This window comes from Orussus abietinus, unplaced genomic scaffold, assembly GCF_000612105.2.
Source record: "Orussus abietinus isolate OABI.00-Male unplaced genomic scaffold, Oabi_2.0 scaffold10, whole genome shotgun sequence".
Taxonomy (NCBI): domain Eukaryota; kingdom Metazoa; phylum Arthropoda; class Insecta; order Hymenoptera; family Orussidae; genus Orussus; species Orussus abietinus.
The window spans coordinates 918,990-937,922 of NW_019396009.1; the positions used below are offsets into that span (position 1 = coordinate 918,990).

The following is an 18,933-nucleotide window of genomic DNA, read 5'->3' on the forward strand; positions in this document are numbered from 1 at the left end:
GGTCGATTAGGATCTTTCGACTCGCGATATCGAGGGGCTTCATTCGGTCGAGAGAAATTCTTCGACTCGCACTTGTCGTGATTACTTTGGCTAAGCGGGATTTTTTGATCCTTGAGAACGATGTTTCATTCCGTCGACGCGCTCGAAAAGAATCTCGGTTATCCCTTGTGGACTCGCACGAGTTATTTAGTCCCCGCCATGAGGGACTTTAAAAGCGCGTGGAGGCTATCCCTAGGGACCGAGGATCGATCGGAGCACCGCCGGGGGTTCCTTTTGGGGTTCTCTCGAGGGAGGGCCCGGCGTGGGGGGCGAGCCGGCGTCGCGACGCTCGGTCACTCGGCTTTTTTGATCGGGAAGCGGAGACGATTCCTTCGTGTTTTTTTTTTAATTTTATTTTTTATTTAATTAGCTCGGATTCACGATTAATCGGTTCCTAGGTGGTCTCGTCCTCGAACCGACGAGCCGCATCGAGACATTTCGCCGGGCCACGTGGTCACGGTACCCGGGTCGAACTCTTCGGAGACGATTCACCGTTACACCATTATATCACGAATTAATCCCGATTCGCGAATAATTGAACCCTGGGGGGTCTTTTACTCGAGTCAACTATCCGCCCTGGGGACGGAGGACGACTTGGCCGGGTCACGAGGTCGCGGCACCCGGGTCGACCTCTTTGGCCCGACGAATCATCCTTTGCGAAGATACTACGAGGATGCAGTTGTCGCGAGCGACACGAGTTGCACTACCGGATTATGCCGAATGAATAGGTAGCTCCGAGGGATGCGTGCCGGAGGCGCTCCGTATAGTCCGTCGACGTTAACGCCCCGGTCGAGGGTCCCGGGGGAACCGGGGGCATCCCGGGTCACCCCACGGGCACCGGAAGCTCGAGACGCTATCCGGTACCTTCGAGAAGCCGCAGAAAAGGCGCAATTTTCGGTGCCGCCACCTTAACCCTTTCCCCGCCATAGGACGGCCTTTTTGGAGTCGCGATCGACGCACCTCCTCCCCGAGAATAAAATCTCATCGAACCATATAAATATTACGTCAATTCAAAAAGTAATTATTTCACTTCTGAGTAAACTAAACGCCACGTTTCTTCGGGATTATGACGATTTATTTGAGTTTGAGACGAATCATTGTTCTTTGAATTGAAGATATTTTTCTTTCGTTCGTTGAATTTTTTTTCTCTTTTTTTCTATGGATGGGAAAGTTCCGTCGAATTTGCCGATCGCCCTCGAGATCCTCGATCGAGAATCGAGCCGACCGCCGACTCCATCGGCGGGTAGACGGTCGCCGAGTGTAAGATATCCGATTACTGGCTATACTTCGTTTTCACCGCAAATTCGTCCTCAACTGTACAGGGAGCATGCGGAGTCCCTACCTAATCGCTCCTCTACGTAGATTAACGTAATTAGGATTTTCAGAAATTATCGCCCTCCGGGTGTAAAACGCCCCGGGTCTCGGCGTGGAGGGATCGCGGGAGGGTAGGCTTTGCGACCTTTCGCGACAACTTTTTTATCCCGGGCAGAGTGGATGAAATTGGATTATGAGCGAAGTAGCTCTCAGACGTCCCCGTTTGATACGTTTAAAGAGAAGTTACGCCTAGCTCGATGTTCCCAGAATTTAGGGCCGCGTTCCATCCGACCTAAAATGGCTCCATTCCCTTATGAAAGTCGGAACCCTGACTTACCACCCACGCGTGTCGTTACCTTTCTATTCGAAGGCGTATTCTATTCTTCGTGCCACCGAGCCCTCCTGCGCACCGTTTAACAGAGTTTATCCCAGAAGAGATCGCGCAACCTACAATCGTTCCCTTTAGAAATCGCTTCTTCGGAAGTTTTTCCTGTTCCTGGGATACCCGACGACGCGCCTTCCAAGGTGGCTACGTACGTAACAATAAATCTTCGCTATGACTCCGTGCAAACCGATACGTACAAATTCAAATACAATTCGATTTAACTCGGGCTACGAATCGCTGGGATTTGTCGTTACCGGTGTAACCACCTTGGTTGACATTTTTACAGATTTTTACAAATTAGATTTTCGTGTCCGTTTCCTATTTCAGGCGAGTCGTATTTTTTTCCGAACGATTGGGATTTAACGCAAGAAAAATCGCTATCTAATATCCAGCTCGAAACGCTCGCTATGGCTGATTATGGTTGGCTATAGTCCCGCGATGCGTAACTTCCTCGTCAGGGAAGAATGCATTGTTACGACCGTCAGCTGCCCCGCTTTCAGCGAGCCTCCTCGGCTTTGGATATTTTCGGGGTTGGGGTGCAGAAAACAGGCCGGGGAGGAGAACACTGCATCGAGAGGGGCGGCTCGGCTACTTCGCCATTGTATGACTCGCCCTTGCGCGGGCTTTCGTGCTAAATGATTGTTTCTTCAAATTGGCGCTCGGTTCTTCAAAGTTTGCGCCTTCGGAATTGTCCTCGAGCAGGCGATGCCATTATTCAGGCGCCTCTACGTGTACATCTTGATCTGAACCCGTCTCGACATCTGAAAATAAATCTCTGTTAGGATGACGAACGAAAATATAAATTGTAGTACCAGAGTAAAATATAATGTATAAAGCAATTCTCTTACGCACTGTAAGCGTGGATTTATCATGCTCTGTAATGTAGACGCGGGTGCATTGCAGTTGCAATAATAAAAGATATGGGAATTACAGCTGTAAAGGTGAAATCCTGAGATTGTGGGAATTTGTAGGTGGGAAACTTCTAGGTTAGATTCCCCTTCTAAAATTCTAGCCGTTGGGGTTGATTCCTTAATAGGTGTTAAATATCCGAGAGAATTTTGCGAATTTAAGCGTACGTTGAAATTCTTTAGACCGTGGTTGATTCCTTAATAGGTGTTAAATATCCGAGATAATTTTGGGAATTTAAGTGTACGTTGAAATTCTTTAGACCGTGGTGGCTGCTCGCAGTCCTTTTGGTTTAGCTCCGGTACCATTTACCATTACTCCGATATCTTTTTATCGGATAAAAATTCCTGCAAACGTATCGTCGCCTTATATGTTCCCTGTTCCATTCTTGAATTCCGATCGCGTAGGCGTTTACGAACCACTCGACGTGGATAGCCATCGTGAATGCAACGGAAATGTAAAACTTCTTATATGAGCATTCAGGAGAAAGCCCACGACTTATCGTAAACTCTGCCTCCGACTACTTCTGAAGAAGAATGAATTAAACCGTACAATTTGTTGTTACGCGGTCCGAACAATTTCCATATATACGAGACATTTTTTAGCAGTATAAAAATGATTCCTGGATCAAAAATATTTGTACAAGTATATACCATTTAACGGTTACATATATGAATTTCTTGATTCCCTAAGTATTGTTAATTTTGAGGTTTGATCTTTTTCTTTCTTCTTAACTAATATGTACCGACTGAACTTCGTCGACTTTGTGGACAACTATCGGTAACGTAGATATCGTTGGCTAGGTTAGGTGGCGCAACTATCCGGGGGTTGGAAAATTGATCGAATTGTTTACAGGGTCGTCTGCTAGCGTGTGACAGCAACCAACACCGACATTGACGTTGCTGTTAACAGCAACCACCTACGTTTGTTACGTCGCGTTAACCCCTGCGCTCCTGTTCAACGTTGTGTCATAAAAAACCCCGTTGCGAGGCAAATCTATTGAAGGACCTGGACCTGGTGCTGCGTGGTGGTCCGAACCTGGCATTTTATTAAATCTCCTTGGCGATATTATGCAGTAAATTTTATAATTCTCTACGCGTTACGGATACCTCAAATGATGCCAGGAAATGGAGTTAGTATATTTTTCTACACGACTTCTATTACATGTGTAAAATCCTCGTTTACCGTGGGCATAGACTCGACGTATGTGGAGTGTCAAGGTTGAGTCGACAATTTTTTATGTTTATTAATTCCATACTCAAGGATGCAGTGGTATATGTAAAGTTCGATCGTTTAAGTTACGTTCCTTTGCTGTTTGTAGTTTATGTAATAAAAATCAACCTTGTTACCTGGGAATTAAATAACATGCAGAAAATACTTCCGCAGGACAATACTACGGAGCTTGGTGAAATTGAAAATGTCAGAGTCGTTGTGCGAGTGCGACCACTGAATGGAAAGGAGTTGGATGGCCACTGCAAGTGCATCACTACAGTGGATGCGTTGAACAGTGAAATAACCGTTGAGAATCCTAATGCAGCACCAGGGGAGCCTCCGAAAGTATTTTCCTTCGATGCCGTTTTTGATACAGACTCGACGCAAGTTGACGTTTACAATGAAACCGCAAGACCTATCGTTGACAAAGTGCTACAAGGGTACAATGGAACGATACTCGCATACGGCCAGACTGGCACGGGTAAGACGTATACTATGTCCGGAACAAAGACTTCGCCTCAGCTTCGGGGCATCATCCCAAATACGTTTGCACACATATTTGGCCACATTGCCAAAGCTGACGATCATCAAAAGTATGTATTATCTTTCATCGATCATTAAAAATATCAAATTACTCATGCATTTTATTTATAGATTCTTAGTTCGTACTACATATTTGGAAATATATAATGAAGAAGTTAGGGATTTATTGGGAAAGGATCAAAACACTCGATTGGAAGTCAAAGAAAGACCCGATATTGGAGTATTTGTGAAAGATTTAAGTGGCTATGTTGTAAACAATGCCGATGACTTGGATCGAATAATGTCACTTGGAAACAAAAATCGTAAGACTGAAAATACTGACAAAAATATTTCATAATGTAAATTTAGTACTTATTTCTAAGACAATTTTTGTTCAAAGGTGTCGTTGGTGCAACTGCTATGAATGCCTCTAGTTCGCGGTCTCATGCTATTTTTACAATTACTGTTGAATCCAGCCAACTTGGAGAGGATGGTCAAGAGCATGTAAAAATGGGCAAACTCCATCTGGTTGATTTAGCTGTTAGTACGCTCTTAGTTGTAATAACAATTGCTTTCAAAGAATTTAAAATAAATGTTCAATTTACACTTTAGGGTTCCGAGAGACAGAATAAAACCAAAGCCACTGGGATGCGATTGAGAGAGGCAACAAAAATTAATTTATCGTTATCGACACTGGGAAATGTCATATCTGCATTAGTAGATGGACAGAGTTCTCATGTTCCGTACAGAAATTCCAAGCTCACTCGGTTACTGCAAGACTCACTAGGTGGAAATTCCAAAACTTTAATGGTATATCATGATAATTATAATTTATGTAGTTTTCTTAACTACCGATATTCATATCTTTTTTTCTTATTCTTAGTGTGCAAATATCAGCCCCGCTGATGTTAACTACGATGAAACAATAAGCACTTTGCGATACGCCAATCGCGCAAAGAATATAAAGAACCGAGCAAGAATTAATGAAGATCCAAAGGATGCTTTGTTACGTCAATTCCAAGTAGAAATTGAACAGTTGCGAAAACAACTAGAAGAAAATGCAGCGGAAGTTTCGGAATCTGATGGAGATTCTGAGGAGTCTGACAAAACAGGTGAAACACGACGAGAAAAAAGAGCTCGACAGAGAAGAAGCCAAATGTTAACGATGATCGAATTGGAGGACTTGGATTTGGATTACAGAGAAAAAATGGATAAAGCTGAAAAAGATGACAAAAGTCCGGACAATAAGGATTTCATTGAATTAAAAAGAACTCAGTAAGTATCCTTAAAATGACTTTTGGAAAAACTACTTTTGGTAAATGTACCATAACACTGTCATAAAAATGCTCTTTTTGAATTGGATATTTCAATGTACCTTGCATCAACTATAGATTTCAAATATTTATTTCACAGGATGAATAAAAAGGTTATTGTCTAATATTTTCTGTTTGACAGGAGTGAAAAAGAAGCATTACGAGAAAAAATGCAAAATCTGCAAAATAAAATCTTGGTCGGAGGGGAGAATCTCTTAGAAAAGGCAGAAGCTCAAGAACAACTTTTGGCAGCAGCTGCGATAGAACTGGAGCAAAGAAAAAGTCGCGAAGAACAGTTGAAAAAAGCCATCGAAGAGAAGGAAGCTGAGCGTATAGATATCGAAGAAAAATACTCCTCGCTCCAAGAAGAAGCTGCAGGAAAGACGAAAAAATTGGCTAGAGTACATACGATGTTAATGTCGCTTCAAGCTGAATTTTTAGATTTACGACTAGAACATCACCGAGAAACAGAGGGACTTTTCGAAGGGATTCGGGGCATTAGAAGAGAATTGCAACTCCATGAACTGATTATGAGCAATTACATACCGGAACAATATCAGGTTTGCAATATTAATTAGTCATACTATTAAAAAAGAAATACAGGTAAGCAGAATATACCATTCTAATACCTTGTAATTATAATTTAGAGAATGATCGAACGATATGTCCACTGGAATGAAGATATTGGAGAATGGCAATTAAAATGCGTGGCATATACAGGAAATAACATGCGAAAAGCTCAAGTGACGACTTTGTTAAATAACGATAAAGACGTGAGTACTCGTAATATTTGCATTGATATTTTTTCTTTACTGTAAGGAATTGCATTGCGAGATTACAATAGAAGTCTGGGAAATTAAAATGACCTTATTTATTTACAGCAATCACAGCCAGATTTACCAAATATTTATCTTTCCTACAATACGGGAGTCGAGTCTAATTTTGCGCAGGTAAAAAAAGTCAGAAGTCGCTCCGGTGTTCCTAGACCAACTACGGCTCATCGGCGCACACTACACTGAACATTTAGTAGACAAATGAGCCTCGCATATATATATATTTATTTATTTATTAGAGAATTTTTTTTAGAACATTTTGTATCGACCCTTTAGCATTTTTAATTTAACGCTCTATATCACAAATACAGGAAACGCGTCATCTAATCGGTTTTTGTACAGTTTTAAACACTCCGCATAAATTACATCCATCAGGGATGTATCGCGTGTATAGACGAAGATGATATCTCTTAAATTACGAAAAATATTGTCATCCGTTAAACATCATCAGAAGGCTACATGTATCGGTCAGTAAAACTCTCCGACATTAAAAGAGAAAGATTAAACTGTTTACGGGCACAAGTAGAACGCCTGAATATTTTTATGGAATGCACGAGGAAGTTAGTCATTTGGTTAATGGAACTAATACATTTGGTCGTTGATGCCTAAACTCAACATTCGATACGATAATAAAAATAACAAGAATAGAACCAAGAAATAAAAATAATTATCTTGCACTTATTATTACATGAAGTATAAACGATTGTTTAAAGAACAAATCCTTACGAAAATTATAGAAGTTAAAATAAAACCATTTATACTATGTCAAGATGCTCGGCGAATATTTTAGATGTTCAAGTATGATTAGCCAAAAGGTAATAACATATTTAATTCCTCAAGAGCTTGATACAATGAGCGTTATAATTTATTTTAATTGTAACCCAAACACTATGCCGCACGGTGAATTTTTTAAGGAGTCTCCCTTGATCCCTCTCCTTATTTCAGAAGATGTATCTTTTAGAATAACCAATTCCATGCATTTATTATACTCTGTGATAATCGAAAAAGCTTACTTTTTCGTATGATTTTTTAATTGTTCATTTAGGTAAAGGACCACCGACGTATTATGTAGTTTTAATACTTGTATCATGCATTATTATTTATTGTAAGCACGATTACCCCAATAAAACAAGTTAAATATTGCAGAGGAAGAAAGCTATTGTTTAGTCGAAAGCGTTTAAACTTTTTTTTCCGCGAGTTTGGTGACATTTTTCAGTTGCGCATGGAATAGTAAAAAAATCTGCTAGGATTTTTAACTAATTTCTTGCAGCTTAACTATCTCACTGTATATAAGCGTTGGATCAGCTAAGATGTGCCCTTGTAAAAAATTCAATTTATTTACTCCTGGCTATTAATGTCAGAGAATTCAGCGATTCGAGGAAAAACTACCTTCTAATATTCTGCCATGGTTTCTACCTGATTTTCACGATGTTGTCTAATCCATTTTCTGATGGAATAGCGATGGAACTTTCTGGCTTGGATTACACTGTATGGGTCATTAGGGTTCCTACCCCTTAAATCCAAATGATGAGCACCTTCCGGTATTATTACAGCTATAGCCGATGAAGAGACATTTCTCAAAACTCCCCCACTTGTCCAGGGATCCAGCAAGCCATTACTAAAACCATTACCGTATGAAATACATTACCTAGATTTGTACAGTACTGGGTATAATTATCAGGATCAACAGGAATGATTACCTGAATACAATGTTTGTCGCTGTCCAAAGACTGTCGCATCCATATTCCTGGCATGCTAAGTACGACTGAGGGCGAACCTTGTAAGTTGCATAGCAGTCGTCGCTGAATTTTTTAAAATCCCATTTATTTGGCTCGAACATATCATTTTCACCATCGGAGCATGTAGGCATTACCATTTCCGTGCATGACTGATATTCCCACCCATGCGAATCGAGATTTTCTGCGGACTCATCCGTGCTTAAACAAGTTGCTTTTCCTGTATAATTTGCGTACGTATTAATTGATCTGTACAGCGACTCCAAAAGAGGCTTCCCAGTAAGAGTTAAATTCGTCAGATGCTCGCAAACGGCCTGCAAATGCGTGACATTCAATTAGTAAAGAATATCCAATTTAAAATTATAAATTATTGATCCAAGGATCAAGTTGTACGCGTCGGTTTATATGTAACAATCTTTCTGGATTTTGTTCCACTTTCACGGGTTTCCGCGCGTGGCTGACATTTCAGAGACAGGCAAACGTTTATATGAAACGCAGAACTCCTTTATGGTTGACTGTTAAATCTCAGCGCCTTGCCATTAACGTCGAAATTGAGTACCGGGAACAATAAACGGTCACTCACCCAGCGGGTACGGAATACTTGCAACACGAGATACCTGTACCAGACTATCAAGGTGTACAGCGTATCTGGCAAGAGACGTTTCTCAAACGGAAAATATTCTGACCTTAAAAATGTCTTAAGACCTTTGTCGCAGTCTTGTTCCATCCAAAATGTCGCTTACCGAAACGGGATAAGCAGGTAGAGGCATCAGGAAATTCGATTCGTAGGGATAATTAACCATTGCCAAATTCCCATAAACATCGTTCAGCCAGGATTTTAAACCTTCCACTTGGGTCGTATTATTTAGCGGCTCGCAGAGCTTCCAATTTTCAGTCAGCCATTTTCGTCCCTCGGCTTAAAAGAAGAAGAAACGGACAGCTATTAATATAGATTAATAATAAGTGAAATTGTACACATCCGACGCAGAGAAATCTCAATCTATTGCGATTTTATAGGCACCGCTTTGAGCAGTCGTTAAGCATTGCTTACAGCTTCGAGCATGTTCTTATGTAATTGCGCATGGATATCTACAGTTGCTTTTCTTTTTTTACTTGACTCAACCAGGCATAAGTGGAAAATGACTCTCGGGCAGCAGAGCCGGCCGACTCGAGTTGCATTGTTATAACTGAAACCGAACTCATTGGAAGTTGAAGAATTGCAGTTTACCTGTCGAGCCGAGACTCGTAATCTCCGACCAAGATTTTCGGATTAACTTGGGACACGCGCTATTAGCTGCACCGAAGTCTGAAGTAACGATCTTCAAGAATGCCCCACAGGATACCACTTCCGGAAAGTACAGTATCGGTGCGGATGCTGCAATCGCTCTGAAATTATACACAATTAATGCATCAACCAATATAATTTATTCTAAGAAAAAACAAGCCGCGAGATTTCCCCTCAAGGATTTACGGACCCCGTCCGATATTAGCGATATTAACGTTGGAAATCTTAATTATTATTCCAGCAGCGCAAGGAACCGAGCGACTGACCTTCGCCGATAAACTATGTACTTAGATAATATTTATCCCGAGTTGGAGGAAGTTTATGAATCCTCCCGATAGGGCTACTCGACGCGAGTCAATTGTACTAGTTTAGCGAGGTAAAGAGAGCAAGTACCCTTGCACGATATGAGGATATTTCATGCGAATCCAGGCACTGAGCATTCCTCCATAGGAGCCGCCAAATGCGATCACGGGACTCTCCCGTTTCCTGGGGTCACTCCTTAAATAACGGATTAAATCAACGTAATCCGCCAAAGCTTGCTGAGAGGTCAGATACCCCAAGTATTTCGGGTCTGAGAAAGATCGGTTGCCGAAGGGCTGAGACTCCCCGTAATAACGATGTTCAGCGAAAATCAAGACGGCTCCAAATTCTATGGCGATGTCCCACATGAAGCCCTAAGAGAAAATAATTAACATAACATATTATACCTAGATTTAACTCCCTTCAGGATCGATACAACTGGTTAAATCTCTTACCGAATTTTTGGCAAACAGTTCAATGGATCCCTCATTTCCGGTATAGAAGAAAATCGGCGAGTCTTGCGCCCTTTGCCAAGTATCGTTAACGAGATATCGTAGCTTAAACGTATTGTTTACAGCAAAACTGAAGTGGTCCACCTTAAACATTACATGTCTCATTTTGCGAGGAAGAGAAACTGTTAAATATAATCGGTTAACTTAATCTATGAAATGCGTTACATTAACTTTATGGAACGGAGGCGAAACAATGCGTCGATTACTTACGGGAAGTTCAATGGTCTTTATCTCGTATTTATAGTCTGACTCTTCCAATTGTTTAAATAGCAGCAGGGATGCAGTTAGTTGAAATGCCAGGAATAAAAAGAACGCAACGGAGAAACTGCGATACTCCATCTCGACGTGTCAGCGACGAGAGCTGATTGCTGACTGGACGCTGACTGACTAAATGACGCTGACCTAACTAACTAGAACAATTTCAGTTTGACTCACTGAGACGTTGAGTTAGTATCGATATGACCCTCGGCTGTGATATCCTTATCCCTTTTATATCTACATTACTCCCTAGAGAGTAATAAACATCCGCGGAATAAACTGAAAGCCATTGTTCGTCTACTGAAAGATCCAAGGTGTTCGTTTTGTTCATATGTATTTCTAAAAGATAGCGTGTCCTGATAATATAAGATATATTGATCAAATACCAATAAGGTCAGGCTTTCTAAAGATATCTATTCGATATTTATCCTTTGTACAACTTATCGCGCCGGACGAAAGACAACGCGAAAGAACCAACGAAGATGACATAAAATCTTTATTACAAAAAATAAATTAATTCACTCTAAATACAAAAATACATAACTAATTAATATTAATAATACTCTCTATTCAGTGATGATTTTTATAGTAATTACGGTAATGTTATAAGAATCATTAGTAGAAAAGCATGACAGCGTTGACAAGTTAGTACTTTATATTATCGTGATTTACATATGTGTGTATATATTTATATATATAAATTTACTCGAATGGGGTATATTAAGCACGTGGAGGAAAGTAAATCGATTAGACATCAGTGATCGAATAGTTGCATAATTTCAGCGCACGTTAAAAGAATGTACAGCCAATGTCCATTCGATTAACCGTAGACTTCGAAAATTGTATGGTATCGGCGTTAAGGATTATAATTTTCATGGGATATATTACAAAATTTCGTGTCAGCGTTATATTCATAAACAAAATATCTGATGGAATACGCCTGAATTGAAGAATACTTGAAGCGACGTATTTCCGGTAGTTTTTAACCACGTGGAAGGTGAATTATGTACTCTCGTGCAGAAACGGTTGAACCGCGAAATGTTCGAAATTTTATACACATTATTCCTAGACGCAGATATACTGGTATCTACAATTTCAAATATCCTCAATATTATGGAAAATTTGTACGGTAACATTCTTATTCTCTAGTCGATAAAGATAAACTTAACTTAATTTTTCTTATAATCTCTGCCTACGGTATGTCACATTAAATTTATGAGCCTGGTTGCTTACATTAAGTCGGCCGCGCAATATTTTGTACAGGAAATCTTATAAAATGTTTGTATATTGGAGAGTCACACTTTGTACAGGTAGATTTCTTATTAAATACTATAGAGAGCAAACTTTCGAAGGAGTAAGGCAAGAAAATAGGCAAAGGCGGAAAGAGAAACAGAGAATTCGAGCTTGAGAATCGAACGATCTCTCAAGGAGAAAACTAAATCATCAAAGAATGGCTCCACGTAGAAATCAAACCTTTTACATTTCACAAACTATACGTGCTAATAACTTGTTCGTTTTTGTCATGATTTAATCTCAGTTTGTTTGAACACACGGTACACACGCGTGTACCAGTGAACTTAGAGGGAATTGCGAATGACTGAATAATCTCCATGGAAGGGCATATTTCATTCTAAATGGCGTCTGTTCTCTGATACAACTGTTAAAACTGTACTGACTTCGAGTACCTTATGACAAATATTAAGATCCAGTCTTATGTCAAGTATTTTGTAGACACGGAGTGAGTATCTCACTCAGGTTGGACCGAAATATAAAGAACTTAAATAAGTATTTCTTTCTGTGTAACACAATGTTACTGGCAAACTCGAAAAACCCGTTAAGCATAGCACAGGCGATTGTCTGTTATGCTTTTTCCATATCTTAAAGTATCGTACTTCCTGTCGGAGCAGTTTAGATTCATATTCCGCGTATCATGAATCAGTAATCTCATTATCAATTATTTCAGAATTTATGTACACGCGGGAGGCAACGTTTCTTTTCAAGAAACAAATTAAAATCATTCTATCCGATTTTACGAAAACAATTTCTTTTTTTTTCACCGGTGGAAAAATATTTTCTTAATAGCTCTTTTTTTATAAGTACTTCTTTTGTCTCTAGATTGTCCAATAGATGGTTCGCATATAAACTATTTTAAAGAGTATAAGAAATTATTACAAATTTTCGACTCATGCAATTCAATGAACTAACGTCTGTAAAATACTGAAATAAAGGAGAATACATTAATCGTGAACAGCTTTCGGAAAGGCACTTATTTATCAAGAAATGAATACTGAAAATATAATACGAAATGTACTACTAAAACATTTTCATGTTCATCGATCGGCTAGGATGTTAAAAAACATTTACTTTACGTCAATTTAACAATACTGTTTCTGAAACGGTTACTAAAGGCAAATAAAAAAAAATCGAGCTATACAGAAATATGTTACGATCAACTTGATCATTTCAGAATTCTGAAATTCACATTGAAAATGAGAAGAACCTAGATATTTTTGAAACCTTTTAATACAATTTCACCAGGTAGCAGTGGCTGAATGTAACTAATTGGTCCCTATAATAAAACTCTTCTGATAAAATGTTGTACAATAAAGTGCTATAAATTAAAAAATAACTAGCCTCTTCTAACTACAATTTATCCTAATCTACGAAAAGCTATATTGCATACTAACGATATTAATACATACTTCAACATTTATTTTTGTACTTCAGTTTAAGTCGCATCTGTTCCAACCGTTGCTCATATTGACTTTCGAGTTCTGTCAACTTTTCGTTAGTACTGAGAATTGCTTCGGCTTTTTGTTGTACTTCAATCATGGCTCTTTCATAACCCTCTTTTATACGCTTGTATTCGCTGGTTAAAAATTGCTCCTTACTTTCTGCGTATTTCTGAAAAAAGTTATATTTACTTTTCTTTTCTTAAAAAGGTATTAAATGCATTACATTGTTAAAACTTTAAGCAATTGCTAAATTTGTCTAAGATTTATTAAAACCAACCTTGTAATTATTTGCAATCTTTTTAGCAGATTGATATTTATCCTTTAGCGAAGCAATACTATTTTTCATCTGAGATTCCTGTTCATGTAGTTCATCGATCTCCTTGGTCAATCGTTCCTCTGCTTCCTTTAACCTTCGAATCTCATCCTTCATTTCTCCTTCTTTCGTCTGAATCTCTTTTATTTCCGACGTCCATTCGGATATTACTTGAGTCATGACGTTCTTTTCCTCCTCGACCTCGTTTTCTTTCTGCCTTAAAGCAACCTGCAACTCTTCTATTCTGAGTTGTTTCGATATCAATTCTTGATGGAACATCTGTAATCTAGCTTCGGTCATTTGAGTCATCTGTTCCTGAGCTTTGAACGAAGAATGGAGTTTTACTTTTTCACTGAGCAAGGCCTCTTTCATAGCTTCTACCTCTTTAGTTTTGTCATTACACTTAGCTTGAAGCTCCATCAACAGGCTTTTATATTTCTCTTCAATTTCCAACCGTTTTTCTCGGTGCTGTTCTTCGATAGCTCTCAACTCTTCCGCTACCCTTTGTTCCATTCCTTCGCGAACCTCCTTTATGGTCATTTCTTTTAATTTTTGAAAATCCGTCCCATCGCCACCACTACGCGGAGACAAATTCAATTCAGCCGAGACTTGTCTTTGGCTGTTTATATACTGCTCGAACTGTTTGGCCTGATTCTTCAATTTCATGACAAGCTGGTCCCTCTCTTCCTTAATATTTTCAAAACCTTTCAATCTCTGTAATTTGTCGTCCCTGTCTTGTAAATCTTTCTCAAGTTGCTTTATTCTTTGTTCAAGGATGAAGTCTCCTTTGCGGCTGTCCTTTAAACTATTTAATTTACTCGTCAACTGAACTACGGTATCTTTGTACTGACACAACTCCTTGTCCACCTCGCTCCTTGACGTTAAGGAAGATTCGCTGTATTTTCTTAACCTACTTTCGAGACTCGACACTGTCTGCTTAGCTTCGGCCAGCTCAGTCTCCAATTTAGATATTTTTTCTTTGCAAGCATTCCTATCTCGCAACAGGACATCGTAGGTTCCACGCAGTGCCTTGTTTTCCAACTGCATTTCAGCAATTTTTAACTTTGCATCGTCAGAATCCTCCTTTTTCGAATTTTTCCTCGCATTACGCTGCTCATCCTCTAGTTGAGAAATCCTCGAACTGAGACTGTCTCTTTCGATAACAATATTTTCATATTTCTTTTTTAACGATTCATAGGCTATTTCCATTTGAGCAATTTTTAATCTGGTGTCATCTAATTCAGTCTGTAAATCCGACATTTTCCTTTGTTCTTCGACAGCAACAGATAATTTTTCCTCCAAACGTCTACAGTCATCCTCTAACTGCAAAAGAAATAAAAGTTTGTATATCACCTTTCATGAACTGTGAATAAAGGTATACTAAAAAAAACGTACCTGTGTAATTTTATCTAAATGTTCGGAACAATGAGCGTCGGGCAGATGAATGTTGATGTGTTGATTTGGATAAGCATTTCGTAACTCTTGTAGCGCGCTTTCTTTTGCTGGAAAAAAAAAAACAAGTAGTTATTATCGTTTAGATTACGCGTTAAGGAAATCTTAAATTACCCGCGAATTTAATGTTACGCATTCATAAGATTCAATGCCTAATACCTCTTTCAATTTCAGTGTGGATCTTCTTCGTGTACTCATCTCTTTTCTTTTTTTCCTGGGACAGCTCTTTCTCCAATTCATTAACTTTACTCCTGTAGTTTTCGCATTCCTTTGACAACCTTTCGGTAACTTTGATTTGTGTACTTAAATCAATTGCCATTTTCTCCATCTCTTGTTTTCGCCCTTCCAAATTAAAATACGTTTCCTTTAAAGCTTTTATTTCCTTCTTGTGCTCGGCTATCAATTGCTCCTTTGTACGACAAACATCTACATACATTTCTTTAACACTATCCAATTGTTTTTGAGTTTCCTGTAATTGCACTCTGAAAATAAATTTCAAACATGTCATTGTACATTTATTACCTTTTTATTATTTCAATCATTGGTATGCTTACGATAATTGCACTATTTCTACTTCCGCCTCTTGCCTCACTCTCTCTATAGCTTTGTCATGTATCTCTAAGTATTCTTTATTGTACTCAGCGACTGCCTCCTGTTGTTGCTGTTCCAGCGTTTCTTTGTGCAGCTGCTTAAGTGTCTCTTCGTTAGCAGCTAATGCTTGTTTTAATCTTTGCTCTACCGATTCCTTTTCTTCTTTCATATTTTCGTATTGTTTCTTCACATCTTGTAGATGATCCGACAACTTTTGTATCTGGATATTTGCCTTCATTGCTTTGTCCGTAAGTAAAGATTTAAGTTCATGTTCCAATTCGTTGACACGTTTAGCCTGACGTGCTGCTTCTTCTCGACACGTTTCCGCCAGCTTCAAAGCTTTCTCAAGTTCTTCTTCCTTTTGTGCAAGAGTATTCTCTAGACGATTTATTTCTTTTCTCTTTAGAGCTTGCCCTGCTAAACACCTAAAAAATATTTACTTACAATTTTCTTCTTAACAAATGTTAGATATGACTCGAGCATCGGCTTAAACGGCTGTTTCCACTTATAAATTAAAAAATATAGTAGAAGTCGATACCTTTGTAATTCTCCTTTCAATTTCTGTGTGATATCTTCGGATGATTTACATTTAGATTTATGAAAAGCTTCACCTAACTTCATTTGCCTGATGGAGTCAGATTCTTCCTCACACGTTGTGCCCAATAACGAATCGTACTGTGTTATGTCACTTTTCGCAAGTTCCAACTTATGCTATACAGAATATGATAATTAGTGAATGGTTAAAAAACGAAAAAAGTTTATATAACTCTAATAAAAAATACATTACATGCAGTTCCTGTACAGTTTTCAATAATTCTTCCTTTTCTTGTGTAGCCAGTTTTACTTGTGTCTGGAGTTGCATTATTTCTTGAGCGTTATTACTAGCCATAAGATTGCGATATTGAGCTTGACTTTTTTCCAAAGCTTCAGCTAGACGATTCATGGTATCTCCTTTCTCCACCATGAGTGTCTCATGAGCCCGTCTCACATCAGCCAATTTATTTTCCAGTGCAACGTAAGAGGATTCCTAAAATAGTGAAAAAAATATATATATATAAATTTCTTAAACAATAAAACAGCTAGTAATAGCATTACAATATTAAAATAATTTAAGTGTTAAATATAATGAAAGTTCCATGGCGAACAATCCAAAAAATCATATACTTGTATTTATAAAATGGGAATTGAAAACTACAAACAACTTGCCCAAATGCAGTGAACGTTGGTATCCGTATTGATAAGCTATGACGAGATTATCAGTATTATATATTTACAGTGCATGGCATTTATATATAACACAATCACACACATTTTAAAAAAAATTTCAAATGTATAAAATTTTATGTATACCTTTGTATTTAGTTTGTCAGTCAATACATCTATTTGTGTCTGCATATTTCGCACTTCTACTGTATGCTTTTCTTGAGCCTGCTTTAGAAATTTTTCATGAGTCTTATCATTAGCTTGAAGCGATTGTATGCCTTCCAATACAGCTACTTTATGCTGTAAGTCTGTCACTGACCCTCTTGCAACCGATAAGTCTTCTGACATCTGTGGTATAAGTAAAAAAGTATATCAATTTTTATTTACAACTTTAAGGTAATTATAACAAAACTATCACGTTAATAAGAAATTTGTTCTATTACGTTTTTATTAGTCTTTTCTAGAACAGCAATCTTTTCCTTTAAAGCTGCCATTTGAGTATGAAGTTCAGTAATTTCAGCTCTCGCATCAACTGCAAAATATTAATAATATAAAGTGTTTGTTCTCAATGAATACGAGTACCTGTAAACCTTTAATTTGCTCAAATATTAATTCAATGCATTTTGTTTCCTTACCGAGAGCATTTTGAGCCTGATTTCTAGAAAGCTTTGTCCTTTCAATTTCTGCCTGTGCAAGTGCCAATTTCCTATCAAGTTGACTTTTTTCTTCTTTCTTTTCAAGTCTTAATTGGTCCAACTGATCGGTTAATTTTTCAATTTCTCGCATTCTGATTGAATATAAAACTTCTATTTGTTCTTTACTCTGGTACTCTGTCATTTTATAAGCTGTACTGTCATTGACCGATCTTCCATTTAAGCCAGGTTTATTGTAGCGGTTAATGTGGTCATTACTCTCATTGTCACCAGCTCCTAACTCCTGAACCTTATCAAGTACACTGCTTCCATACCTGTCTATGTACCCATTATTTGGATAACTGTTTATCCTCCTGTCATAATGATTTGCTGGAGTATCATAGTTGTCTGGATAGCCATGGTTAAAACTGTACTCATCACTCACTGGTCTTCGAAAACTATGACCACGTTCTAACATTGGTGGCTTCGGTAAATCATATAAACTTTCTGAAGCGCTACCAGCTATATTGCCAATTCTGTCAGATTTATTACAAGACACTGCAATTTGGCTGTGCACATTGAAATCCCTTTGTATATCGGATACCGTTGGTCCACTGTTCGAGTCCAATCGATGAATCGATAGAGTACTTTGGTCACAATTGTTTGTTTCTTCCACGTGATTAAACACTCTGAAATCTCTTCGAAATTCTGATGATGTTTGAATCTTTTCTGCCTCATTTGGATGCAGGGATGAGTTTATATCACTATGATCAACATGACCTGTATCTTGATAATGACTACTATTGACTGAGCTAGCATCAAAGTCATCGTCTAGGTCTTCGAATTCACATTCCACCATGTTCTGCAACTAAAAAAAAATCAGCACCAAATTAATATATAAGTAATACAAATATTTCTACGTTTGCATATTTAAAGTAGTTATTATCTTCAACAAAATATGTAAAAAAAGACATAACAAAAATCTTTCATTGACGCTGACATTGTTGTGGCAACTGCCTTTCAGTTTCATAGTGCCCAACCAATGATACTAATCCAAGGTACTGAATTTTGTATTAATCATGCAGTGACCATCGAATGGTTAGATCCACAAAGTTTCAAAAGATCTACACCTCATTGCGTCGATCGATTTCATCTTGCTCTTCTTCCTCTTCTTGTCTCTGCGAACTAGTGTTCAGCTGGATACCATCAGGGCCTTGAAAGAGGCTCAATCCAGGATCCTCCATCCTTGCTAAATCGCAAAGATGCGTTATTCAGGCAGAATAAAGTTCCTGCACCACATATTTTTGTTTATAACACCATAACCTAAACGCAACAAGTGGGTCATCGAATATAAGTCTTGTTTAGAGGTTCACATCTAAAAATAAGCTCGGA

At 38.4% G+C, this 18,933-nt stretch overlaps 3 protein-coding genes across 5 annotated transcripts; 1 reads left to right on the forward strand and 2 right to left on the reverse strand.

Moving 5' to 3' along the window:
• Window positions 1-376: 376 nt before the first annotated feature.
• LOC105699744 (lysosomal Pro-X carboxypeptidase) lies at window positions 377-11,123 on the reverse strand. Of its 2 annotated transcripts, none has more exons than XM_012424991.2 (8): window positions 10,568-11,123; window positions 10,301-10,441; window positions 9,939-10,219; window positions 9,489-9,646; window positions 9,004-9,176; window positions 8,225-8,574; window positions 7,941-8,142; window positions 377-2,499 (listed from the first exon to the last, which is right to left on the reverse strand). In XM_012424991.2, the coding sequence occupies exons 1-8, from the start codon at window positions 10,694-10,696 to the stop codon at window positions 2,464-2,466; spliced, it is 1,470 nt and encodes a 489-aa protein (XP_012280414.1). In that variant the 5' UTR covers window positions 10,697-11,123; the 3' UTR covers window positions 377-2,463. The 2 variants fall into 2 exon arrangements, with proteins under 2 accessions (XP_012280414.1, XP_012280415.1); XM_012424992.2 differs by lacking the exon at window positions 377-2,499 and adding an exon at window positions 7,324-7,841.
• Window positions 3,511-7,675, forward strand: LOC105699742 (kinesin-like protein KIF3A). 2 transcript variants are annotated; one of them, XM_012424987.1, is made up of 9 exons: window positions 3,511-3,776; window positions 4,031-4,449; window positions 4,511-4,701; window positions 4,779-4,918; window positions 4,991-5,188; window positions 5,262-5,653; window positions 5,834-6,251; window positions 6,339-6,464; window positions 6,573-7,675. In XM_012424987.1, the coding sequence occupies exons 1-9, from the start codon at window positions 3,759-3,761 to the stop codon at window positions 6,708-6,710; spliced, it is 2,040 nt and encodes a 679-aa protein (XP_012280410.1). In that variant the 5' UTR covers window positions 3,511-3,758; the 3' UTR covers window positions 6,711-7,675. The 2 variants fall into 2 exon arrangements, with proteins under 2 accessions (XP_012280410.1, XP_012280409.1); XM_012424986.2 differs by lacking the exon at window positions 3,511-3,776 and having other exon boundaries at window positions 3,937-4,449.
• A 61-nt stretch (window positions 11,124-11,184) lies between the features above and the next one.
• LOC105699741 (golgin subfamily B member 1) lies at window positions 11,185-18,843 on the reverse strand. Its single transcript, XM_012424985.2, has 11 exons — window positions 18,672-18,843; window positions 17,545-18,409; window positions 17,353-17,441; window positions 17,057-17,257; window positions 16,494-16,733; window positions 16,245-16,417; window positions 15,670-16,131; window positions 15,275-15,597; window positions 15,059-15,165; window positions 13,628-14,986; window positions 11,185-13,519 (listed from the first exon to the last, which is right to left on the reverse strand). The coding sequence occupies exons 1-11, from the start codon at window positions 18,783-18,785 to the stop codon at window positions 13,319-13,321; spliced, it is 4,134 nt and encodes a 1,377-aa protein (XP_012280408.1). The 5' UTR covers window positions 18,786-18,843; the 3' UTR covers window positions 11,185-13,318.
• Between the last annotated feature and the right edge of the window lie 90 nt (window positions 18,844-18,933).

Coding starts and splice junctions, on each gene's coding strand:
- LOC105699742 (XM_012424986.2), top strand. CDS start 4,010: ATGCAGAAAATACTTCCGCAGGACAATACTACGGAGCTTGGTGAAATT. Junction 4,702..4,778: donor GTCACTTGGAAACAAAAATC/GTAAGACTGAAA, acceptor TTTTGTTCAAAG/GTGTCGTTGGTGCAACTGCT. Junction 5,189..5,261: donor GAAATTCCAAAACTTTAATG/GTATATCATGAT, acceptor TCTTATTCTTAG/TGTGCAAATATCAGCCCCGC.
- LOC105699744 (XM_012424991.2), bottom strand. CDS start 10,696: ATGGAGTATCGCAGTTTCTCCGTTGCGTTCTTTTTATTCCTGGCATTT. Junction 10,220..10,300: donor AACTGTTTGCCAAAAATTCG/GTAAGAGATTTA, acceptor ATTTTCTCTTAG/GGCTTCATGTGGGACATCGC. Junction 2,500..7,940: donor GACAACATCGTGAAAATCAG/GTAGAAACCATG, acceptor ATTTATTTTCAG/ATGTCGAGACGGGTTCAGAT.
- LOC105699741 (XM_012424985.2), bottom strand. CDS start 18,785: ATGGAGGATCCTGGATTGAGCCTCTTTCAAGGCCCTGATGGTATCCAG. Junction 16,418..16,493: donor AAACTGTACAGGAACTGCAT/GTAATGTATTTT, acceptor TATTCTGTATAG/CATAAGTTGGAACTTGCGAA. Junction 14,987..15,058: donor ATTTAGATAAAATTACACAG/GTACGTTTTTTT, acceptor TTTCTTTTGCAG/TTAGAGGATGACTGTAGACG.